Source organism: Pelophylax lessonae (assembly GCF_965119305.1).
Source record: "Pelophylax lessonae genome assembly, chromosome: 3".
Taxonomy (NCBI): domain Eukaryota; kingdom Metazoa; phylum Chordata; class Amphibia; order Anura; family Ranidae; genus Pelophylax; species Pelophylax lessonae.
This window is the reverse complement of record NC_138770.1, coordinates 179352381-179378645: the sequence shown is the minus strand read 5'-3', so window position 1 is coordinate 179378645 and position 26265 is coordinate 179352381. Positions and strand designations below refer to the sequence as shown.

The window sequence follows — 26265 nt, the reverse complement described above, 5'->3', positions numbered from 1 at the left end:
CCCCCTGCCCGCAGACCCCCACAACCACCGGCCAGGGTTGTGGGGATGAGGCCCTTGTCCTCATCAACATGGGGGCAAGGTGCTTTGAGGTGCGGGGTGCAGAGCCCCCCCTGCCCCAAAGCACCCACACCCCCCCATGTTGAGGGCGTGTGGCCTGGTATGATCCAGGGGGGGTGGGGCCGCTCGCTCGTCCCCTCCCCTTTCCTGGCATGCCGGACTGCATGCTCGGATAAGGGTCTGGTATGGATTTTGGGGGGGACCCCACGCCGTTTTTTCGGCGCGGGGCTACCCTCAAATTCCATACCAGATCCGAAGGGCCTGGTTTGGAACCTGGGGGGGAACCCCACGCCGTTTTTTTCCCCATTTTGGCGTGGAGTTCCCCCTCAAGATTCTCACAGTGCAGGTCGCACCGCAAGTCGGATCACCCCGATCCGACCTGCGGTGTGACTTCCATTCAAATCAATAGGCTCCCATAGGGAACCATTGATTTTGAATGGAGGCAGAAAAAAACGCTGCTAACAGCTACTGTGGCCAAAACGTGCAATAACGCTAGTAGAAAAAGCTACTGAAAGCACGTTTTTACAGCTGCTGTTTCCCGGCGTTATGTAAACAGCTTTGGAGCACGTTTTTATGACGCCCTGTGTGCATGGAGCCTTATAATAACATATTATTAGATTTTTACTCCAGGAGTATGCAATTCATTTGGAAATGCTAGAGAAATGTTTAAATAATGCATGACTAGCGTAGAACAGATGTCACTATAAAACCTGGCTGAACGGCCAACCCACCACCCACTTGCACCCTTTCACCTTTTCCTTATCCCAATAATCGAGACAACACCGTAAGTGGAATAAAATTGGCCATAGCAGCCCTTTTATTAACCAATTTCAAATTAAATTAACATAAATAAACATAAAGGAAAAAAACATTCCTTAAAACAGAAACGTCAAAAACAGTTAAAGCTTTTGTTGGTCTTTGAGGCCCCCCATTTTAATGTTCAGATAAATACTACACTGCGGGCCCACTTAAACATAATAGGCCTCCAGCCACAAAACTCCAGCTCTGAGACAACACTCTACCCGCAGTGTACCCATGTTTCCTTCCAGTCAAACTGACCTCAACTGGAACGCACCAGAGGGAACCTACCACCAGTGGGTCCCGAACCATTATCTTGACTTAAAGGTTCTTGCACCTGCCAGCAAAGACCAACAAAAAGATGCCACAGCTGCCACGACATCCCAGGCAAACCTGTCAAAAAACAAAGAAAAAGAACAAACCCCCCACCAAGGAACCAACAAATAGAGGTTAAATAATAGGGAGGGAGGGAGGGACGCTTCTTCTGCCGAGTGAGGGGATTTTGGCGCCCCCCAGCAGATCCCACCTCTTCCTGCCTGCCAGCCCCACCTCCCCCTAAAGCTAGCTAAACAACTTAGGCTCCCCCCATGACCACTGTCTAACTTGTTTCCTGACTTAACCCCTACACTCCCCTGTCCACTTAGTCATGCTGGCCCTATGCTATCGCTCCGCTCTTGCTCCGGGCCTCCCTTGACTAGCGTAGAACAGATGTCACTATAAAACCTGGCTGAACGGCCAACCCACCACCCACTTGCACCCTTTCACCTTTACCTTATCCCAATAATTGAGACGACACCGTAAGTGGAATAAAATTGGCCATAGCAGCCCTTTTATTAACCAATTTCAAATTAAATTAACATAAATTAACATAAAGGAAAAAAACATTCCTTAAAACAGAAACGTCAAAAACAGTTAAAGCTTTTGTTGGTCTTTGAGGCCCCCCATTTTAATGTTCAGATAAATACTACACTGCGGGCCCACTTAAACATAATAGGCCTCCAGCCGCAAAACTCCAGCTCTGAGAAAACACTCTACCCGCAGTGTACCCATGTTTCCTTCCAGTCAAACTGACCTCAACTGGAACGCACCAGAGGGAACCTACCACCAGTGGGTCCCGAACCATTATCTTGACTTAAAGGTTCTTGCACCTGCCAGCAAAGACCAACAAACAGACGCCACCGCACGCCAAGGGTGAAGCCTTACCCTTGAGTGCCCCTCCACACCCCCAACGCCCTCTGTATACCGTCCTGCAACCCCAGAGCCCACAAGTCAGTCCCCACGGCATTTAGGTGCACCCCATCGCCCCGCAAGTACCTCCAGGTCTCAACCTCCAACTCCAGGTGCCTAACGACCACGCCCCCATTGCGACAGGCAAATTTCCCCACCGCCTTGTTAACTTTTATGCGGGCCCTGTTGACACGCTCTACCGACCTGGCCAGACGCCAGGAAGAACGGGCGACTATGTCAGACCAGACGATGATCAGGTCCGGGAAGGACACACGGAGACACAGGAAATCCAACTTTATGTCCCGTATAAGTTCCCGCATGGATCTAACCGTCAGATCATTACCCCCCACATGAAGCACCAGCACATCCGGATGCCTGTCCCACCGAGCAAATTTATAGACCTCCGGCACCACTCTGCTCCATATCATACCCGGCACCCCCAGCCAGCGGACGCAGGCTTCCTGTCTGGTAAAACCAAGCTGTCTACCACCGGGACGGACATCTGCTCGCCTGGCACCCCAAAACACATAGGAGTGTCCCAATATCCAGACGAGGCACGGTTCACCTGAAAGAAACAAAACAAAAGGCAAAATAACAGCAAGCCCCCTGCAGGGTCCTTGTACAAACACAGACGCACATACCAAATCCCCAACGACAATCACAACAGATGAGGACGAACATACAACGAAAACCTCTTTGAATCCCACCTACCAATGCGCTTAACCGCATCCTCATCCAACCCCCATCAGGGGGCCTCCGTGGCCGCCCCAATGCGGAAGGAGTGTGAGGCATAGCATTTCGCATCCAAACCCAGGACACTCAAACACTTACGGAACACCCCGATGAATTGATATCTGGACATGGAAGCCCCATCAGCATGCACTAAAAACGAGCCACCCACCTGCGGCCGTATGGCCAAAAAAGCACGCGCAGCGCTAACCGGGCACAAAGGCGATGCCGGCATTGCAAACAACCGGACCCGCACACCTCTACCCAACTGATCCGTTTTGGACCGACGGAGCAAAATGTGAACTTCCTCCCCCCGGCAGGACACATCCTGCGCCAACAGGCCCCCCGAAACACCCTTAGAGGGACTCACCAGTTCCCCAATCAGAAAGGCCCCAAAAAACACCAGGCAGAACACTGCCCGAAAAAGGAGGACTTCATAATCAGAAAAACACAGCGTACCCAATGTAGCGGAAATATCCAGCAAGAGGGGAAAGGATACAGGGCTTCTACCGTCCTTACGGCGATGGGCCCGCCCATACCCCTTCAGAGCTTGCCGAACAACGAAGTCCTTCGTAAAATCGTAACTACCCTGCAACTTAAACAAGAAGGCCAGGCCGGCCAACTTGCGAGTCACGGCAGATGCCGACCCCCCTTCTCAAACTGTCGTGCTAGAAAGTAAAGAACCACCCACCGAACCTCCGGATCCCCGCTGTCCAGCTCCGCCAAACGCAGCACCTCCCACCACTCGAGCCATACTTTGGAATATGCTGACCACGTAGCCTCACTCACAGACCGTTGGATCCAGCCGGCGAGGACCCCAAGGCAATCTCCCACAGCCAATTGGGACACGGGACCCCTTGTTGCTCCGCCTCCGGCGCCAGCTCTCAAAACCGGTCCCACTGAAAGCGAGACAAGGCGTCAGCTAACGTGTTGACCACACCCGGAATGTGCACAGCATAAAGAAAAATGTTCAATTTAAGGCAATGCAGCACCAATTGTCGTAGCAGCCGAACCACCGGCTGCGAGGAAGCCGAGGAGCGGTAAATCACCTGTACCACTGCCATGTTATCACAGTGCAGACGAACCCTCAAATCCCAGGAAGGAGACCTGCTTCCGACCATGACGCAGGCCAAGGCGCCGCGCTCCACCGCCCCCTATAGAAAGCCCCATAACCAGTGGAACCCGCCGCGTCCGTGTACAGCTCCAGGTCAAAATTGCTGACTCGCCCAGACATCCATAAAGCCATCCCATTGTAGTCGACCAAGAAACTGTGCCACAGTCGCAGGTCCTCCCTATGGTCCTTGTTGAGGCGGATAAAGTGCGCGGGCGATGTTACTCCCGCCGTGGCCGCCGACAGCCTCCTACAAAAAACCCGACCCATTGGCAAAATCCGGCACGCAAAGTTCAGCTTGCCCAACAACGACTGCAAGCAGCGAAGCTGGATTTTGTGAAGGCCCAAGACGGCCTGAATCTCCGACTTGAGAGCCGAAAGCTTGTCCTCCGGCAAGCGACATTCCATAGCGTCGGAATCTACCACAATGCCCAAGAAGCTCAGCATCGTGGTAGGGCCCTCCGTTTTCTCCGGTGCCAGCGGGATCCCAAACTGAACCGCAATGTGCTGCAACGTAGCAAGAAGCACGGCACACACGTTGGAGGAAGACGGACCCACGCAAAGGAAATCATCCAAATAATGAATTCACCCAGACACGTCCCGCACCACCCACTCCACAAAAGAGCTGAACGTCTCAAACAATGCGCAAGAAATGGAACAACCCATAGGGAGGCAGCGGTCGACGTAATAAGCCCCCTGCCACCGGCAACCCAACAGGTGAAAACTACCTGGGTGAACCGGAAGCAGCCTAAAGGCGGCTTCAATATCCGCCTTCGCCATGAGTGCCCCCCGCCCATAGTGCCGAACCCAAAACAATGCCGCATCGAAAGGCGTATAAGCCACCGCGCAGGCTGCCGAATCAATCGCGTCATTCACCGACCCCCCCTTTGGGAAAGAGAGATGGTGAATGAGGCAAAACTTATTGACCTCCTTTTTGGGCACCACACCCAGTGGAGAAACCACCAAATTAGGTAAAGGAGGAGAGGGAAACGGGCCACCCATACGACCCAACGCCACCTCCTTCGCTAGCTTGTCAGACACCACCGCAGTATGCTGCAGTGCGGACCGCAAATTCCGCGCATGAGGGGGGATGGTAGGCATGGAGCACGGAATACGAAAACCCTCTGAAAACCCGGCCTCCAGGAGTTGAGCTGCTGCTCTATCAGGGTATCTACGTAGAAAAGGCAGCATCTTTTCCAAGATCACCGTCGTCGTCCCTTTTTTGACCAGGCTCCCCGGAGCGTCCCTTACCCCGCTTGAAACAGCGTGACAACAGATGGGCACCCCCGCAACCCGAGCATTCGTGCTTGTAGCGACAGGACCCCCCGAACTTACAGGAACCCTCGTTGAATTGCCAACAGCAACCCCGCCGCTTTGTGACCGACTGCCCGGGGGTAGAAGAACCGCCGCCCCCCCCCCCCCCCGGAAAAAACTGCTGGGGAGCCCGCGCTGACGACATAAGCCGCATCCAGAGGCTAATGTCCTTGTGGTCCCAACGCAGCGACTGTCGAATGGCCTTCCGCTGACGGAACTGCTCATCATACCTCAGCCACGCCGTACCTCCATACACCCTGTAAGCCTCACCAATAGCATCCAAGTAACAGAAGAGAGCCGAACAATGTTCGGGGTTCTTCTCCCCAATAACACTAGCTAGAATCGCGAACGCCTGCAACCAGTTCGCGAAAGTGCGGGGGAATAACCTATACCGCCGCTTCTCCTCATCCTCCTTCTTGTTCTCCTCCGGCTTGATCCTATCTAAGTTAAACTTCTCCAGCGGCAAAAGAGTAAAAATTTCCACGTACTCACCCTTGACAATCTTCTCCCTGACCTCCGCCTTCAGATGCGCACCCAACGGTCCCTCGAAGCAAACATAGACTTCGCACCTCGCCGAGTCATCCAACCGGACCGTGTCCCCCTTCTTAGCACCGTCCCCAGCCCCAGCCCCCTTTTCCGACCCCCCTGCCGCATCCCCCACTGATGTGGAAGCGGCCTCCGGCGACGGCTCGACCGCCGCGGCCTGTACGCCAACCGCCCCTTGGGCCCCAGGCGCCGGCACAAGCCCCGCCGTCACCCCCCCCCAGAAGCGGGCGGGACCCACATGCCGCCGCCGGCGAGGGGCTAGCACCCCCCTGTGTGTCGAAGCGCCCGACCAGCTCCCGCAGCCCAGACAGCAAGGAAACTAACGCCCCATCCGACCCAGCAGCAGCAGGCTTACCACCCGCCAACTGGACAGATGCCCCCTCCCCCCTAGTGGGCAACCGCGACCCCGACGCGCCGCCCCCACCTAGACCCAACAGTTCACATAAAGAATCACAGACAGACACAGAAGTCTCACACTCACCGGGCTGCCCAGGGGTGGTCCCGCCAGCCGCTGCTCCGGAAGCCCTCTCAGCTGGGCCGCTTGAAGTCGCCTCCTCATCCGAACCCGACAGCTCGCCTTCCGACCAATCCATCGCAGGTGGAGATGCCTCTGTGGAGGGCCGTGAAGGGGGCCTGCCCCCGGATGCCCGCGAACCGTGTGGCCGTCCGGCGGAACCCTGCACACCGGTCCCGCCTCCAGATGACGTTTCGGCAGCACGCCCAGAGACTGGAGCGCCCGCTGTGGCACGACCCGTGCCCCTCTGCTGAACTGAAGCCCCGGGCCTAGTGGATCTCGGGCACCCATGGGGGCTGCCGGCCAAGGCATCAGAGGGCCCGGCAGCCGCAACACCGCTCCTCTCCCGCTGAGACTCCTCCCCAACACTGAGAACCTCAGGGGAGGAGTCCGCATTCCTGCCCGACTGCCGCCCAGGGGGAGGGGAGACTGAGGCATGCCTACCCCTCCCACCCCTCCCACCCCTCGAGCTCCGCTGCTGCCGAGGATTCCTCCCAGCCGCACCACCGGTCGAAGCAGTGGCACGCTTCGCCGGTGGGCCTGGAGGGTCCCGAACGGGGCTCCTAAAAGATTTACCAGCACGGGGGGGGGAGTCCGGGGAGAAACGCTCTGGATGCCTGGTTCTCCGAGCGCGAGTGGAGTCCCACCCCCCCGCCGTCGCAGCTGGGCTCTGGTCACCCAGCGGCCGCCGCGACCTGAGCCTGGACCCAGGCCGCCCCATGAACCGCGGCCGCGGTGCGGAGACGGTATCCAAGCCGTCCAGCTTGGCCATCCTGGTGGGTGGGGCAGGGGACAGCGGGCAGGTGTGTGGGGGGGGTGATGTGCCAGTAGGCAGGGCAGGGAGAAAGCTGCAAGTGCTAGCTGGGCGGCAGCCGCAGCACAGCAGCGGGGGGAAGGCTTGCCTGCAGGCAGAGGAAGGGGGGGAACGGATGCCCCGCCGCAGACCACGAGGAGGATGCCCTGTGCCTCTGAGGGGGAAGAGCAGGACAGCCAGGAGGAAACCTGCGGGGGGGGGGGGGGCGGCCGGAGGACACAGCCACAGGACACAGCCACACACTAAATTACTCTGGGAGCCCAAAGCGATGCAGGGATGGCGGGCGGGCGTGCCGCCAACAGGGGGGGCGGCCATTATACACTGCCACACGCTCCGCTATTGGAGCCACACACGTGGGAGGGAGAGCGGGCTTACGAGCAGCCAACGGAGGGGGGGGAGGGGGGGCCGGCCCAAGCACACAGCCGCACAGCCTGTCAGAGCCATACAGGGAGAGCGCCGGGCAGCCTGCGGGGGAAGGAGGGGGGGAATGAATAGGAACAGGCAGGGGAGCAGCACCGCCGCCACCAGAAGGAGGGGAGCCCGATGTGAAGGCAGAGGGAGGGAGGGAGAGCCAGGCACAGAGCAGACAGCCAGAGGGCACCAGGCGCGGAAGGAGGGAGGGAAGGGGGACACCACCTCACCAGGATGCTACTTCTGCCGAGTGAGGGGATTTTGGCGCCCCCCAGCAGATACCACCTCTTCCTGCCTGCCAGCCCCACCTCCCCCTAAAGCTAGCTAAAAAACTTAGGCTCCCCCCATGACCACTGTCTAACTTGTTTCCTGACTTAACCCCTACACTCCCCTGTCCACTTAGTCATGCTGGCCCTATGCTATCGCTCCGCTCTTGCTCTGGGCCTCCCTTTACAATTAACCTAAACCTATTCGATTTGTAGTTGAATAAAATGTATGAGATTTTAGTCGACTAAAATGTACTGGAGATTTTAGTCGACTAAAATATGACTAAAACTAAAACAATTCAGATGACTAAAATACGACTAAAACTAAAATGGCATTTCAGTCAAAAGACTAAAATACGACTAAAGCTAAAATGGCATTTTAGTCAAAAGACTATAACTAAAACTAAATCGAAATTTGCTGCCAAAATTAACACTGCTATATAGCTGCAACGATGTGCCGAGTGCGCTCCTGCACAAGCCTAGAACAGCAGAGCCCTTCCCTTCCCTGTCAGCAAAGACACTCCCCCTGACAGGCGCCGTCTTGGCGTGACGTCACTGAGACTCCGGCGCCAGCGGAACAGGAGAGGACTCAGAGGAGCAGAGTGTGCTACCAGGGCTGCCAGAGGAATGTGAGGAGGAACCAAGTTTGTATCGCACAAGTAAGCAATACTTCTTTGGATTGAGGGGGGAGAGGCTGAGGCTGTGGGGAGGTTCATTGCTAATGATATTTGATATTTGCAATATGCAGAATTAGGGAGTAATGTATTTCCACTGGTCACTGATGCATTAGTGACCGACCAATGGCTGTTAATTAACTCCTATGTGCTGCATTAGTAGAACCAGTGTCAGTGTTAACACTAACATTGGTGCCATTAATGCAGCACATAGGGGTTCATTTACTGCCACTGGTCGGTCACTAATGCATCAGAGACCGGTGGAAATGCATTACCCCCTTATGCTGCATATTACAAATATCATTGGCAATTAACCACTTGCTGACCCATCGCAGTATATGTACTGTGATGGGGTAGCAGCTACAGGCGTACGTCCCTGCCTGTTTTACGGTTTCTGGCACATGTTCCCACCCACCTACTCCCCTGTGATTTGACACAGCAGGAGACTGTCAGCAGATCTCAGCCAATGATTCACGGCCGAGACCTGCTGATCGGCTGTTTCAAATCACAGCCCAGAGCTCTGTGTTGACAATCAATACAGGGCTCTTTACAGAGGGAATGTTCGCTTTTTTTTTTCCCTGCAAAGCAGAGAAATAAACAAATCGATCTGTAGTAAAAATCAGCACAAATTACACATTGTTAGGCACCCTTTGATTGCCCCTAGATGTTACTCCTTCTTAGCCGGTGTCATTAGTACAGTGACAGTGTATAGTATTATCACTGATCACTGTATTAGTGTCACTGGTGATGCGGCAGTTAGTCAGTTCCAACAAAGTGTCACGATCACAGTCCCACTATAAGGCCCCTTTCACACGAATGATCCGATCAGATCCGCCTGTCCGTTTTTCAGGCGGATCTGATCGGATGCTCCATGCATCCCTATGGGGCAGCGGATGTCAGCAGAGACATGTCCGCTGACACCCGCTGCTATCCGATCTGATCCTATCCTTGAAATCCGTATGGATGGAAACCATATTTTCCATCCATCCAGCGGATCAGATCGGATGAGAACGGACAGGTGGTCCGTTCTCATCTGATTCCCCCATAGAGGACAGCAGGGATCGGACAGATCCGTCTCTGCACATAGAGTGGATCGATCCCCACTGAGCAGAACTGACTCCGTCGGCGGATGCGGACCGCGTAAAAGGACCCTAAGTTGCTGATCACCACCATTTCTAGTACAGTATATATAAAAAAATAAAAAATTCCATTGTATCTCGTTTGTGGGCATTTTAGCTTTCACACAAACACATTAATATACATTTATTTTTTTACTAAAGACAGCAGATTTCATTTTGGTCTAAATTTTGGAAGAAATTTTTTTTATTGGATGTTTTATAGCAGAAAGTGCAAAATATTTTTTTTTTCAATTTTTTTTTTCTTTTTTCATTCACATAATGAAAACGAACACAATCCAGTGGTGTGCAAATGCCCCCAAAAGAAAGCTTTTTTTTTGTAAAAAAATTACATAAATTTTGTTTGGGTACAGCGTTGCATGACGGGGGTAAAATCTTCTAGAGCTCAAGTGGTTAATTAACTGACCAGAGAGTTAACCACTCCAGCCAGTTTACATGGGGATTGCAGTCACTGCTAGGGATGATCGAACTTTTGAACATCCGAACTACCCGCCAGAACATCCAAACTACCCGAAAGTTCGGCCCGGATTTCAGAACCCCATTGAAATCAATGGGACCCGAACTTCGGTTATCAAAAAACACAATTTTAAAGCCCTAAAACCCAATAAATGCCCCTAAAAAGTGCCTAGGGTTCTGGGTCATGCCCCAGGGACTATTAATCACACAAAAAAGTTCTTAAAAATTGTCATTTTTGATTTAAAAATTATTAAAAAAAAAAAAAAGAGATTATTTAGATTTTGTATCTGGGGGGTCTAAAAAGTGTACCTGTGAAGTTTCAGCTCTGTAGAATGTCCAGAACCATAAAAAAAGAGATTGTTTGTATTTTGTCACTTTAAGAGCACTAATATGGCTCCGCTCCCGTCAGCATTTTTTTTTGCTGCAGGCGTTGATAGTGCTTTTTTGAGGACATGTTTGGAGTCAGGCATGACATCTGAACATGTCTATAGGGGTATATATATACATACACCTATGTCTGTATATATACACCTGCACATATATAGGTTTTAAAGGAGCAGAACACTATACTTTTGCTAATGAAATAATTTCCATTAATATGGCTAGGCTCCTAACACACCTATATATGTGTAAATGTAAAATACATATCAGTGTGTGTGTGTATATATATACCCCTACAGAAGTTCAGATGTTTTGCCTGCCTCCAAAGAACCCAAAAAAATGCCCAAAAAAATGCCAGCGCCAAAAAAAAAAATGCCCAGGCATTTTTTTGGGTTCTTTGGAGGCAGGCAAAACATCTGAACTTCTGTATAGGGGTATATAAAAACACACACACTGATATGTATATTACACTTACACATATATAGGTGTGTTAGGAGCCTAGCCATATTTGCAAATTATTTCATTAGCAAAAGTATAGTGTTCTGCTACTTTAACACCTATATATGTGCAGGTGTATATATACAGACATGGGTGTATGTATATATATACCCCTATAGACATGTTCAGATGTCATGCCTGACATCAAACATGTCCTCAAAAAAGCACTGGCAACCCCTGCAGCATAAAGAATGCTGACGGGAGTGAAGCCATATTCCTGTTCCGAAGCGACATAGAGAAATGATCTTTTCTCTATAGCGGTCACCCTGCTATGGAAGGGTTTTGTCACCCTTCCATAGCAGTCACAGTCAGTTAACCCTACACTTCACTACTGTCCCCTTACACTTAACACTTTCCCTACAGAAACTGAATAAATTAAAGCTAACTATAGTGAAAAATAGCACCTAACTACACTAGATATCCCTTTCCTCACACTAAAAATTGCTAAATGACACTTTGTAACACATTGTAACAGAACAGCATTCCACTCTCTTTCATGTCCCGTATGAGAATGCTAGGAATTTGGCAGGGGTCTAGCTTATATACTGGGGGGCGTATTCACTAATGATTGGATTATGGACCCCCTAGTCACTCCAATCACATTCCTAGTATTCTCCTGCCCCTCAATTGGCTTTTACTGATGGTTCTGGTCCAATCACGGGCTTTTAAAGCCCATTTCCTGAACCATTGCATTTTGGTCAGTTCTGGTTGCCGAATTCCGAACTTTTTGGGGAAAAAGTTCTAAATTCGGCCGAACCTCGAACAGCCAATGTTCGGGTCGAACCGATGGCCGACCCGAACCGTTCGAACATCCCTAGTCACTGCCATCATTGCTGGGGGTTATTAAATAAGCTAGCACCATTGCTGGGGATCATTGTTGCAGAAACTGATGCGAATGCTGTGGGTTATTATTGCGTAAATTGGCTGCTGTTTTAAGTATTTTCTTGTTTTGAAATTACACTGAACCTTTCTTTACACCTGAGGGGGGGGGGGGGGGGGTCGCAGTTTGCCATCTTCGCCCTGGGCACCGAATGACCATGTCCCGGCTCATATTGTCACAGGATCACTGGATGCCTCCTTCCAGACACTCTTCATGCAAACCTCCCCAGGGATTGGCTAAAATCCCATTAATTTCCGGGCTGCTTACTTGAAATTTCCAGTCCACTGTGTTCTAGAATTCTCTGGAATACGAGGAGAAATAATCAAACCTTAAGATTGAGAAACATGGAAGAGCCCACAGTAATCAACAACTGCTCCATGGATTACAGAGGAGTCAAAAAGAACTACAATTGCTTAAAATCCTAGCAACATAACTAGGAGGATGCTACAACTATAATCTAGAGCAGTGTTTCTCACCCTTTTTCCAGTCAAGGTACCCTTTAAAATTATGCATAATCCCGAGGCACCCCATTCTAAAATGTAAAAAAACAAAACTAATATTTTTACCTAGTGCAAGCTCCACATACGTAGGACACTCAACATTAGAGGTGATTTATGTTGGGTATTTCAGCATGCCGTCTTCCTCGTTTTCTCTCCCCCTCACAGCTGTGTGTGACCCCAGCTATGTGACCCCAATGCTGACAGAGAAGGGCGGAGGGGGTCAAACAAAGTTGCTGTTTAGGTGCCTGATGTCCTCCTTATCCACCAATGATGTAATTGGTTGTTGGGACACTGGAGGCTGGCCTGCACAGTGCCCACGGTTGTGATGCTGCACAAAGAAACCAGTGTGTTTGCGTAACAAAAAAGAAGACTTTATCCATCGGCCGTCTTGTGCACAGTTTTTGGGCAATTTTTAGGCATTTTGCCAAGGCACCCCTAAAGAACCAACATGGCACCCCAGAGTGCCTAGCACCCTGGTTAAAAAAGGCTGATCTAGAGAAACATTTACCATAACAGGTTATTTTGCGTACAGAATTGAAAAACAAAAGATAGAATACTACTCTTGAGTTCCTCTCCAAATAGAATCACAAGCAATACCAATGTCAGATTACAATGAAACAATATAATGAGGTATTGTGATCCTGCTGGAATAATCAGACACAGAGACTCTCCCAGAAAATTAAGCCTTATAAATGCTACAGTCTCAGTAAAGATAGAGATTGAGGTCCGGTTCACGTTGATGAGATGCGGGAAGCCTGCGAACTCGCAGCCTGTTCCCGCATCGCACACGCACCCCCGGCAGTTCACACTGCCATATGCGATACGCTGGGGGTGTCAATGTAATCTTAACGACACCCCCAGTTTGATCGCATATCGCAGTGCGATCGTGCAGTTCGCACAGGATCGGATCGCACAAGTGTGAACCGCTGTGCGATCCGATCCTGATGCGGCTGCAAAAATGCCTCCTGTGCGTGTTTGCTGCGGGTGCGATGCGAATTTAGCCATTCAGTTTGTATGGCTAAACTCGCACCGCACAGTCGATTGCATGTAATGTCGGAGCAGTGCGCTCCGACATTACATGCGAACCCCGCACACGCACAAGTGTGAACCGGGGCTTAATTTATTGAGGTCTTGCAGAGGTAATTTGGACATCAATAAAAAAATCAACCAGGATTTCATGTGGTCAAGTTTCTTTTACCCCTCGTTCAGATTGGAGCCACTTGTCGCATGGCAAGTTGCACCCCATCGTTGTCAATGGCCATGTTAAAATCGATACGACGCAGAAAAAGTAGTACTTGCACTACTTTTGGCGATTTCTAGTGCGACTTGAATAGACATCTGTCCATGAAGCCCCACAGATGTCTTCAAAGTTGCACCTGAAGTCACACTGACATGTGGCTTTAAATTTGTGTGATTTCAGATGAAGTTGCATGATTTCAAAGCCGCATTCAATGTGAACGAGGGCTAATTGGCATGTTTTGCCTTTTTGGATCATACAGAGAAGACCCAGTCAGGCTAAACCACTTGCATGTTATGCATATCATATTAGCATTTGTGTGAAAAATATGCACCCACAGAGGCACAGTACAAAGTATTCTGTGAAAAAAGCACAAATGAACATTCAATAGTGGTCATCACAGTCAGGTATCACTCCTCATGTTGAAAATGCATGTTGGGCCCAACAAAACAAAACCGATCATCAGACAGGCCTCCACATGGAGATAAAGCTATATAATAATAGATTGAAATCAACTTGTTGCAGTAATATTGTAGGAACAAAAGTGGCCTGCTATATCAATGATGAAACAATATGCAGATTATAAAGTTAGGAGAGGCCTCATGATACAAGAGGTGGATGTAACCACCAAATATATGAAGGTTGTAATCTAACATTTTGTGGTAAGAGCACACTTGATGTCAAGTTAAAACCATGTGATCAAAGCCATTTGATAATACTTCACCTCAGCCAGAGTATAGGCCATATCCACATTGTCCATTTGTATGATCCAATCAGAAAAATCATAATAAAAAAAAGTGAAAAAGTAACTTGGAGGATGTGGCTAAAATGTAGAAGAGCCAGTTCTCTGATTGGATGAGGTGGTGATCGTGATATCACCGCCCCACCTCTCCATCTCATCCAATCAGTGAAAGCATTCACTGAGAGTAATGCAAGCTGTTCTCTGAATGGTGCTGTGTCAAGTGAATGATCATCAGTAGGTGGAAACTTTAACCAAGTAACATTTAGTCAACTAAAGTGTTGCGTATCAACAATTGCCATGGATTTTTTAATTATCTGCATCTCTTTGCAGCCACTTCCTGACTACACAAATGCACTCCATTGATGGGTGCATTTCATTACTTAGAGTTCACCAAATTCACCAATAGTGGACCGTGTTATGTGTGTGTTGGCATGGCTGTGTGCCATCACCACTGGAAAAGGTGACAAAACAGGAGAGCTGTCAGGGCACCATCAGATGGTTACCTGGGACCAGATATGTAACTTCACATGAGAGCTAGACCACTGTGTAAATGGAGACAAAGGTTTACTTTCAAGCCTTGGGAAGAGAGCAGGGGAGATGTACTAAAACAGGTGCACTCAGAATCAGGTGCAGTTGTGCATTATAACCGACCAACTTTTTCAATTTTTCAATTCAGCTTATTCAATTAGACTTTGCCATTAAAATGTAGAAACTGATTGGTTACTATGCAAAGCTGCAGCAGTTTCTAAGTGCACCAGTTTTAGTAAATCTCACCCCACAATGTGTTGTTCTTAAACAGTTTGTGCACTCTGCATCTTCATACTGTCACCCTACTAGCAGATCATTTCTACTGTAGGTTAACCTCGCCAAAGTGGGTGAACTGTAGGTACATTGCACACTATCCCAACAACAAAAAATGTACACGGTTTACAGGGACAGCAATAATGAGGACCCAGCTTGATGACACTGGCAGGCAGGGTTTCAATCTGGGACCTTATATCATACATAGGAATGTGGCAGCCAGCAGCATAATGTGTGGGAGGCTGTGTAGCATCCTGCCCAATCTATACCACAGCCTGTGCTGGCAACGCACAAATCTGTCCTTGCTTATGCACCCAACATAACTGTGCTAAACATTTCTTTCTTCTAATTGTTTTTTTTTCTTCCCTGAACAGTATTATCAAGAATATAAAAGCCAATCAACCGCTTTGCAGAATGCTATTTATGACTGTGCTAAGGAACTGTACACCATTGCCGACGATGTGGACAAATTCCATAAGGGAGTCACCATCACCAATGTTGTGGGAAGCACAGCTGGAATTTTGGGTGGACTCACCACCATTGTAGGCCTCGCTCTAGCTCCAGTAACATTCGGCGCATCTCTGATAGTTAGTGGTATTGGAATTGGTGTAGCTACAGCTGGAGGAGTCGCTGGAGCTTCTGCTTCTATAGCAGACACTGTGAATACTAAAAATAAATGTAATATAGTAAGTGAGAGGATAGAAAAAATTAACAACATGATAAAGCCATTAGAAAAAGTTACTACAAAAATCAAAAAAATCACAGATGAAGTTAAAGGGGAAGAAGTTCCTGATGTAGCCAGAATGGGGGGCAGAGTAGTGTTTGTTGGGGTGGAATCAGTCAGATTGGTTCAGCTGGGGAAGATAGGAGCGGCTGCAGCTAGGGGGGCTAAATTAGCAGCACAGGGAGCACGAACAATTCGTGCCGTTTCTGGAGTCTTTGCTGCACTGTTTGTATTCATTGATGCTGGCTTCCTTGTAAGGGGATCAGTAGAGCTCTATAGAGGTGCTAGAACAGAGAAAGCGGAAGAGATAAGGAAGATCGCAGATGAACTGCTAGGAACATTACATGACATGCAAGAAAACGATAAGAACCTACTTGATGAAATGAAAGGATTTTTGTAAGAACCTACTGGGTAATGAAATGCATACCAATGCAAGCAAGCCTATACATGTACATATATTAACAGTGGCTGGGAAAACATATGAAGCCCCCACCTAATAGTGATAAAACTTACAGAAGTTCATTAGCATTACTTTGTTTGAATATCTGCTAAATTGTACACTTTTTATAATCATAAACAATACACAATGACTTTTTAGATCACCAAACTAATCCCAGGACTTATTGCCGGTTCACATTTATGCGATGCGGGAACACTGCGATTATACAGCGTGTTCCCGCATCGCATCCGCACCCCTGGCAGTTCACACTGCCATATGCGATGCACTGGGGGTGTCAATTCAAAGTTAACGACACCCCCAGATCAGATCACATATCGCAGTGTGATCTGAAAGTTCGCACAGAATCGGATCGCACTAGTGTGAACCACCATGCCATTAAATTCTGCTGAGGACCAAAAAAAGGGTCCTGTGCATGTTTCAGTGCAATTGCGGTGCAAATTCAACCATAAGAACTGTACATCGCATGTAATTTTAGGAACAGTGCGCTCCGAATTACATGTGATCTCTGTGATCGCACAAATGTGAACCGGCACTTAGTAGTGAATAGGACATTTTTGTATGTACACTATATTGCCAAAAGTATTGGGACACCTTCCTTTACACCCACATGAACTTTAATGGCATCCCAATCTTAGTCCGTAGGATTCAATATTGAGTTGGCTCACCCTTTGCAGCTATAAGAGCTTCAACTCTTCTTGGAAAGCTGTCCACAAGGTTTAGGCATATATCTATGGGAATGTTTGACCATTCTTCCAGAAGCACATTTGTGAGGTCAGGCACTGATGTTGGATGAGAAGGCCATTGTTCGCAGTCTCTGCTCTAATTGATCCCAAAGGTGTTCTGTCGGGTTGAGGTCAGAATTCTGTGCAGGCCAGTCAATTTTCTCCACCACAAACTCGCTCATCCATGTCTTTATAGACCTTGCTTTGTGCACTGGTCCAAATCATTTGGTGGAAGGGGGATAACAGTGTGGGATTGTTTTTCAGGGGTTAGACTTAGCCCCTTAGTTCCAGTGAAGGGAACTTTTAAGGCGTCAGCTTACCAAGACATTTTAGACAATTTCATGCTTCCAACTTTGGGGTTGGCCCCTTCCTGTTCCAACATGACTGCCCAACAGTGCACAAAGCAAGGTCCATAAAGACACGATTGAGCGAGTTTGGGGGGAGGAACTTGACTGGCCCGCACAGAGTCCTGACCTAAACCAGATAGAAACACCTATAGGATGAATTTTAGCAGAGACTGTGAGCCAGGCCTTCTCTCCAACATCAGTGCTTTACCTCAAAATGCGCTTCTGGAAGAATGGTCAAACATTCCCATAGACACTCCTAAACCCTGTGAACAGCCTTCCCAGAAAAGATGAAGCTGTTCTAGCTGCAAAGTGTGGGCCAACTCAATATTGAACCCTACAGACAAAGACTGGGATGTCCCCCAGATTGGGCTAATCATGGTGTAAGGTTTGTTATGCATGTAATGTTTGGGGCATGCACTGAAATAGTACTAACATATTATCCAACTTTTGAAGTTGAAATTAGAAACATTTCAGGGAGAAAGTGGCTTGTGGCGCACGTAGCGTGCCGCAGTGATGAGTGGGTGTGGTTAAATTGTGATGGGCAAGAGGGGGAAAACTCTCAACTGCTACACCTTTTAGCTGCAGGGGGAGTGCCTGGGGATGTACACATGCTGTGGCCGTGATGTTTTTCTTCAGCATGAGTTATACTCCTTGTTGAACTTGACCCATTTAAGTGAATGGTGCTGCTCTGCAAGTGCCACACAACTGTGTGCAATGCACATGGTTGCAGCATGCTAGTGCGGGTTTGGAGGGGTTAAAGCAGGCAGTAGGGAGGCGATACAACGACTCCTTAAATGCTCTCCGAAGAGCAATCTTAATGCTGGTTGCTTTTTAGAGACCAAAACACGTGTAAACAAGCCCTTAATAATTTTTTTTTTAAGTTTTTATATTTTTATACAGTTTTGAGAATTTTTTATATATACATATATATATATATATATATATATATATATATATATATATATATATATTAGCAGATGTGTGGGGTGCCATTAACAATTAATCACACTGTCGCACGTGTTAATAAAACAAACCTTAGTATAATATCATATAAAACAATCAAAAATTAATAAATAATAACAAATGCTAAAACCTCAGCTGTGACAAGTATGTGCTATACTATAGATAACATGTGAATTATTAATACTTGTGATATAATCAGATGCTTCTTAAAAAACATAAAGTACACCAATATGCAAATTTTATGTAAATGTATTGTGATGATCCTTCCCGCCACCAACCAGTATTGGTTGTATTAGTTTGCAGGATCCTTTGATATTTACTGTTGCACATCTACTAATGGACAGTGTGCTTCTGTGTGTGTCAGGACAGCCACAATTATGTGGCTGACATGGAAAGGTGTGAATCAGTGGCGGCTGGTGCTCAAAATTATTGGGGGGGGGGGGCGCAAACAGAAAAAATCTAATAGGCATTGCTTTGCGGCAAAGAACGCTGCAAAAAATTGCATGACTTTGAGGTCACAAAAGTGTGAAAGGGGCCTTCAGTAATCAAAGTATAGTGTGCCCCCATCAATGCAGAGTTACCACAGCGTGCCCCCATCAATGCAGAGTTACCACAGCGTGCCCACATCAATGCAGAGTTACTACAGTGTGTCCCCATTCAATGCAGAGTTACCACAGCGTGCCCCCTTCAATGCAGAGTTACCACAGCGTGCCCCTATTCAATGCAGAGTTACCACAGCGTGCCCCCATTCAATGCAGTGACCAGCATGCCTCCATCAATTCAGAGTTACCACAGTGTGCCCCCTTCAATGCAGTTGACCAGCGTGCCGTGCCCCCTTCAATGCAGTGACCAGCGTGCCGTGCCCCCTTCAATGCAGTGACCAGCGTGCCATGCCCCCTTCAATGCAGTGACCAGCGTGCTGTGCCCCCTTCAATGCAGTGACCAGCATGCCGTGCCCCCATCAATGCAGTGACCAGCACGCCATGCCCCCATCAATGCAGTGACCAGCGTGCCGTGCCCCCATCAATGCAGTGACCAGTGTGCCGTGCCCCCTTCAATGCAGAGTTACCACAGCGTGCCCCTATTCAATGCAGAGTTACCACAGTGTGCCCCCTTCAATGCAGTTGACCAGCGTGCCGTGCCCCCTTCAATGCAGTGACCAGCGTGCCGTGCCCCCTTCAATGCAGTGACCAGCGTGCCATGCCCCCTTCAATGCAGTGACCAGCGTGCCGTGCCCCCTTCAATGCAGTGACCAGCATGCTGTGCCCCCATCAATGCAGTGACCAGCGTGCCGTGCCCCCATCAATGCAGTGACCAGCGTGCCGTGCCCCCATCAATGCAGTGACCAGCGTGCCGTGCCCCCATCATTGCAGTGACCAGCGTGCCGTGCCCCCATCAATGCAGTGACCAGTGTGCCGTGCCCCCTTCAATGCAGAGAGACTTACCTGCAGCAGCGGCGGCTTCTCCTCAGTCCCCCGGCGTCTCGAGTCCTCCCGCCTCCTCCTCGGCCAATGGCATGCGTTCGCCTTTCGGCCAATCAGGAAGCGGGTTTCTGACCCGATTCCTGATTGGCCAGGAGGAGGATCCGTGTGACAATAGCGAATTTTCATTCCCTATTGTCACACAATGGGTGGGCTCGGGGCGCAGTGCTCTGTGCCCCGGGCCCACCCTCTTCTGAAGCCTATTAGAGCCTCTGGCTCTAATCAGGTGACTAAAAAAAAAATCTCATTGAACTCTATGTGTCTGGCGCAGCACCGCATGCAGATAAGGGGGCCGGACGCATGGATGGGGGGGCGGCGCCCCTGTGCCCCCAACACACCAGCCGCCACTGGTGTGAATAGCCTAATAGTGGGGTCACAGTGGTGCACTGGGGTTTGGCCACAGTGTGATTGTATGTGCGGCTTACCTGGATTTCAGGTGCACTTCTATTGCATTCTATTACAAAGTGCATTTTCGAAACAGCATCAAAGATGCAGCATGCAGGACTTTCATGCGCTTTCATGAAAATGCACTGTGTAATAGAATTCAGCTCTTTTGGGGAGAAAGATGGCCACCAAGTTGGAGGGGCTTTTAAACTAGGAGACGGGGGGGAGGGCTCAGAAGTAGAATCAGTCAGGAGGGAGCAGAGGACTGAAGGCAGTTGTAGGGTCAGCAGCGACAGTGGGGTATATGCTAATGCCAGGATCCTAGCTAATAAAATGGATGAGTTGGAAATGTTAGTACATGAGGATGACATAGACCTTGTGGGAATAACAGAGACTTGGTTCGACCCCTCACATGACTGGCTGGCCAATATCCAAGGGTATTCGGTGTACCGGAAGGACAGGGTAGGAAAAAGAGGGGGAGGGGTATGTCTCTATGTCAAGAACAATATAAAGGTGATAGAAAGGAGTGACATTACGGATGGGATGAGCATGGATTTAGAATCTGTGTGGGTTGAACTCCATAGGGAAGGAGAAAAGGGGAAAGTAATTGTGGGGGTTTGCTATAGGCCACCTAACCAAGGGGAGGAGGTAGAGCTGGAATTTTTAGCACTAATGGGTAAAGTGGCAATATTGGGATCAGTCATCATATTGGGGGACTTCAATTATCCCAACATTGACTGGGATGAGGGGATTACACACTCACAGAAGGCCCGTCTATTCACGGAAACCTTACTGGATAATTACATGTCACAGTTGGTGGATTCCCCTACCAGAGAAAACGCAGTCCTGGATCTATTGATCACTAATGACCCAGACATAATCTCGCAGGTAGGAGTCCAGGACAACCTGGGCTCTAGCGATCACAGGATGATCACATTTAGTATAAATAACAATATAGCAAGGCAAGTGGGGAACATAAGAACCCTAAATTTCAGAAGGGCAAACTTTCCAAAATTATACTCCTTGATGGAAAGGGTAAACTGGGACCAAACCCTGGGATCACTGACCACAGAGGATAAATGGGAATGCTTTAGGAACATATTAAGCAAATGCATCTTGCAGTGCATTCCTATGGGAAATAAATTTAGAAGAGACAAAGACAAACCTGGCTGGCTAAACCGTAAACAAAAAACTTATTAGGGGAAAAAAATTGGCCTTCAAGAAATATAAATCAGAGGGCACAGTATCGGCTTTGGAGCAATACAAGGAGGCAAATAAGAAAAGTAAACAAGAAATCAAGATGGCTAAAATCAACTTTGAGAGACAAATAGCGGAGGATAGTAAAAAAAAACCAAAGAAATTCTTTAAATATATCAACAGCAAAAAAACTAAGGCAGAGCATATTGCACACATAATTAACAATGATGGGAGGATGGTTACAGAGGACACTGAAAAAGCAACCGTGCTGAATGCTTTTTTCTCATCAGTCTTTACACAGGAAAAGGAGGGGTACAATGACCATGACTGTATGATTAGTAGTAATACACAGGACTTGCCACTATGGCTAACAGAGGGTGAAATCAGGGAAAGGCTGGATAAACTTAACATAAACAAATCACCAGGCCCAGATCGCGTACATCCAAGAGTACTCAAGGAACTCAGTAAAGTTATATCTAGACCACTGTTCCTGATCTTTGCTGACAGTATTAGGACAGGAGATGTACCAGGGGATTGGAAGAAAGCTAACGTGATTCCGATATTCAAAAAGGGCCAGAAGCATATCCCGGGAAATTATAGGCCTGTTAGTTTGACATCAGTAGTATGTAAACTACTGGAGGGGATGATAAGGGACTATATCGTAGAGTATGCTAAAGACAACAACATCATCAGCAATAATCAGCACGGGTTTACAAATGGGCATTCTTGTCAAACCAATCTCTTAACATTCTACGAGGAGGTGAGCTGTGAGCTAGATAGGGGCAGACCAGTGGATGTGGTGTACTTGGATTTCGCTAAGGCATTTGATACAGTTCCCCACAAGCGCTTAATTTATAAAATAAGGTCTGCAGGTATCGACAGCAGGGTTTGCTCTTGGATACGGAACTGGCTAAAAGGGCGTGTCCAAAGTGTGGTAATACACAGCGCATACTCAGACTGGTCTGAGGTAGTAAGCGGGGTGCCCGGCTCAGTCCTGGGACCAACCTTGTTCAATTTATTCATAAACAAAATTGAGGACGGGATCAGTAGTTCGTTATCAGTTTTTGCAGATGACACAAAATTGGCCAGGGCAATAACTGGACAGCATGAAGCAGATATCCTACAGAATGACCTGGACAAAATAACGGAGTGGGCAACGACATGGCAAATGAGGTTTAACGTGGAGAAGTGTAAGGTTTTGCACTTGGGGACTAAAAACATACAAACACAATACACGTTAGGAGGGGAACCCTTGGGGGAATCAAAAATGGAGAAGGATCTGAGAGTCTTGGTTGATGATAGATTAGGCAACAGCATGCAATGTCAAGCGGCAACTGCCAAAGCCAGAAGATTATTAGCATGCATAAAAAAAGGGATGTATTCCAGAGATAAGACTATAATCCTTCCACTTTATAAAACTCTGGTCCGACCGCATCTGGAATATTCTGTCCAGTTCTGGTCGCCAGTCCTCAGGAGGGATGTGTTGGAGCTGGAGAGAGTCCAGAGAAGGGCAACTAAACTGATTAGGGGATTGGAGGACCTTAACTACGAAGAGCGTCTGCAATCGCTCGATTTATTCTCCCTGGAGAAGAGACGTCTGAGGGGGGACATGATAGCAATTTATAAATATCTTAATGGGGATCTCAGCTTAGAAAAAAAGCTGTTCATTCGAAGGGATTGCATGAGGACTCGAGGACATACAATGCGATTAGAGGAGAAGCGTTTTAACCTCAGGCAACGAGGGGGGTTCTTTACTTTTAGGGCTACAAGATTGTGGAATTCTCTACCACAAGAGGTGGTTTCTGCGGGAAGTATGGTGGCTTTCAAAAGACTCTTAGACTTACATCTCAAGGATCAGGACATTAAGGGCTATGTGAGATGATTACAGCCACACACACCTACACAGGTTGAACTGGATGGACTATTGTCTTTATTCAACCTCACCTACTATGTAATTGAAGTGCACCTAGACCCAAATAAACCGCACATACAATCACACTGTGGCCAAACTGGAGCGCACAGGTTAAATAGAGACAATAAAGAGTGAATAGGCAGGGGGTCTGGGTAGTAAGAAGATGTGTTCATAAATAGCAGAGTGAAGGACTGTAGAGAAAGTGCCAAGGCTGCATTTTAGGGACAGGACAGAGTCAGTTAAATGCCTGTGTGGAATGAGAGGAAAAGGGGAGCAGTTTCTAGCTCCCCTTTTACTCATGGGATAATGGCCGGAGAGGGCAGTTTCAAGTCCCCTCTGAGAGCTTAGGGCTCTTGGGGAGACATCAGATACTGTAGGTCAGGTGATTCTGGTAGAGGTCAGCTGACCTCTGTTAGGGTCATGTGACCTTTCCATGGTAAGTTCTGAAACCCCTATTTAGGGGTATTCAACCTCCTGCCGTCCGCGCTACAGCCTATATACGGCTGCAGCGCGGACTTGAATTTTCTGGAGGCCGTTTTTATACGGCCTCCCAGAAACTGTCTCCCCGCACGCTCCCACGAGCGCACATGGGGGAAAATCTGTGTCGGCCGTGTCCCTTGGACACAGCCGATCACAGATCGTGGTGAATGGCCAATCACAGCGGCCATTCACCACATGATCGGACCGTCCAATGAGAGATGATCTCATATGTAAACATATGAGATCATCTCTCATCGCCAGCGCGCCTTCCTCACACAGAGCCTGCGTGTGAGGAAGGAGGGAGAGCTGCCCAGCGCCGGGGACACAGAAAAAAGTAATCAGGGCACCGATCACCAGTGCCCTGATTACTAGAGGTACACCAAACACACCTTCAATGCCCACAGTGCCCGCCATCAGTGCCCCCCATCAGTGCACACAATCAGTGCCCATAGTGCTGCCAGTCAGTGCCCATCAGTACCTGCTTATCTAGGCACTGATGAGCACTGACTGGCAGCACTATGGGCACTGAGTGTGGGCACTGATGGTGCTGCCCATCAGTGCTCATCAGTGCCACCCATCAGTGCTCATCAGTGCCACCCGTCAGTGTCCATCAGTGCCGCCCGCCAGTGCCCATCAGTGCCGCCCGTCAGTGCCCATCAGTGCTGCCCATCAGTGCCACCACTCAGTGCCCGTCAGTGCCACCTCTCAGTGCCCAGCAGTCCCACCTCTCAGTGCCCAGCAGTGCCGCCTATCCGTGCTCATCAGTGCCACCTATCAGTGCTTATCAGTGCGGCATATTAGTACCTTCTCAACAGTGCCACCTCATCAGTGCCCATAAGTGCCACCTCATCAGTGCCCATAAGTGCCACCTCATCAGTGCCCATCAGTGCCGCCTCATCAGCGCACATCAGTGAAGGAGAAAAATTTATTTATTTTCAAAATTTACTCGCAAAAAATAAGAAAAACTTTTTTTTTTTCAAAATTTTCTGACTTTTTTCTCTTTTTTTGTAAAAAATAAAAAAACCCAGAGATGATTAAATACCACCAAAAGAAAGCTCTGTTTGTGTGAAAAAAATGATAAAAATTTCATATGGTTACAGTGTAGCATGACCGCGCAATTGTCATTCAAAGTGTGAGAGCACTGAAAGCTAAAAATTGGTCTGGATGGGAAGGGGGTTTAAGTGCACAGAAGGCAAGTAGTTAAAGGGGGCCATAGTGACTTGAGCTCAGTCGCCTCAGAAGAGGAGCTGTGGTGCTCCCCTCACTGCCTCGCCTTTTTTTGTCGCAGGCTAATATTGTGTAGTGGTGTCACCTTTGCAAGGTCAAAGGGGGACAGTTTTGTTTTATTACATGATATGATTTATGTTTAAAATGGTATGCTGTGTATTGGTTTTGTGGAAGAATTTTGAATTATTTAAATGTTTATGCAGCCTGATTCGTGGTGACTAGGTTGGGTGTTTTTTCAGTAAAGCTCATTCTGTTTAATACATTTATCAATTTGACATTCTTTGTTTGAAACCAATAATAAATGGCTGTAGCCTTATATATTTTCCACCCCAATGTCTTTGCGTGATTTTTTGGTAATCCAAAAAAAAAAAAAAATGTATTAATGAATTTATATACATGTTTAGCTTAAGTTGATTCCTGCCTGCTATCCCATGCCCAGAGCTGAGAGCAGAGGCTGCAGGACATACAGTACAGATTTATGGAGGGGACAGCTGAAAGAAGAAGGTGCAGGGTTAATGTGAACATGACTGAGGTATAGCTGATATTGCGGCTGCTGTACCAGACAAGCCAAAACCCCATTTACCCAATAATACAAACGACACCACAACTTCTTGGGTTAGAAAGGCCATAGTGCAGCGTCCCACTCATGACACGTGGGAACTGCAAATGTATTATTTCTTTGTCATCGCTGTATTGCATGTCATTTTGCATTTGACATTTGTTAATCCCTGTTCATAGGCTGGTCAAGTGTGCTTCATACTTCCCACCACAAGATGGGGATAGCACCACTTTGGGATATCTATCCCAGCTCAGGTTTATCTGTGGTCAGTGTTCAGTTCAGGAAGTGAGTGTACAGAGAGGAAAGCTGAATGTAGAGGTTAGTGAAGGTCAGTCCAGAGAGGGACAAATTGGAACTGCTAAAATCAAAGGATAAAAGCCATCAAACGGCAGCAACAGACCTTTGAGAATAAAGGTGAAGGATTTCTTAGCCACTGGCAATCTCACCAATTTCACTGGATTCAAAAGGGACCAGGAACAAGTAAGCATTATACTGAACCACAGCCTGAGACAAGACCTACCAAAACCTATTAACAGTGGATCAGCAGAATTCCTCTATTTACCCAGAGACTGTATTCTAACTGGATGTTTATGCTGCAATCAAAACCAGTCACAGTAAAAGTTGTGAGTTGTATCCTACCACTGTCTACCTCATTCTTCACTATTGCTATTACAACTGGTTGTACCACCATTAACGGTACTGGCGTCACGACAAATA

The 26265-nt window shown here is 48.2% G+C and overlaps 2 protein-coding genes across 3 annotated transcripts in view; one reads left to right on the top strand and one right to left on the bottom strand.

Moving 5' to 3' along the window:
• Nucleotides 1-16413, top strand: part of LOC309548982 (apolipoprotein L4-like) — a 646785-nt gene extending 630372 nt beyond the window's left edge. For both annotated transcript variants that reach the window (XM_082248918.1, XM_082248917.1), the window contains one exon: nt 15467-16413. In XM_082248918.1, coding sequence (XP_082105044.1) covers nt 15467-16216 — 750 coding nt within the window. In that variant the 3' untranslated portion in view covers nt 16217-16413. The remainder of the gene's footprint in view (nt 1-15466) is intronic.
• Nucleotides 5094-6375, bottom strand: LOC309550126 (uncharacterized protein; the record flags this gene model as incomplete). Its single annotated transcript, XM_082250574.1, has 2 exons — nt 5094-5881; nt 6264-6375. The coding sequence occupies 2 exons, from the start codon at nt 6373-6375 to the stop codon at nt 5094-5096; spliced, it is 900 nt and encodes a 299-aa protein (XP_082106700.1).
• Nucleotides 16414-26265: the final 9852 nt, after the last annotated feature.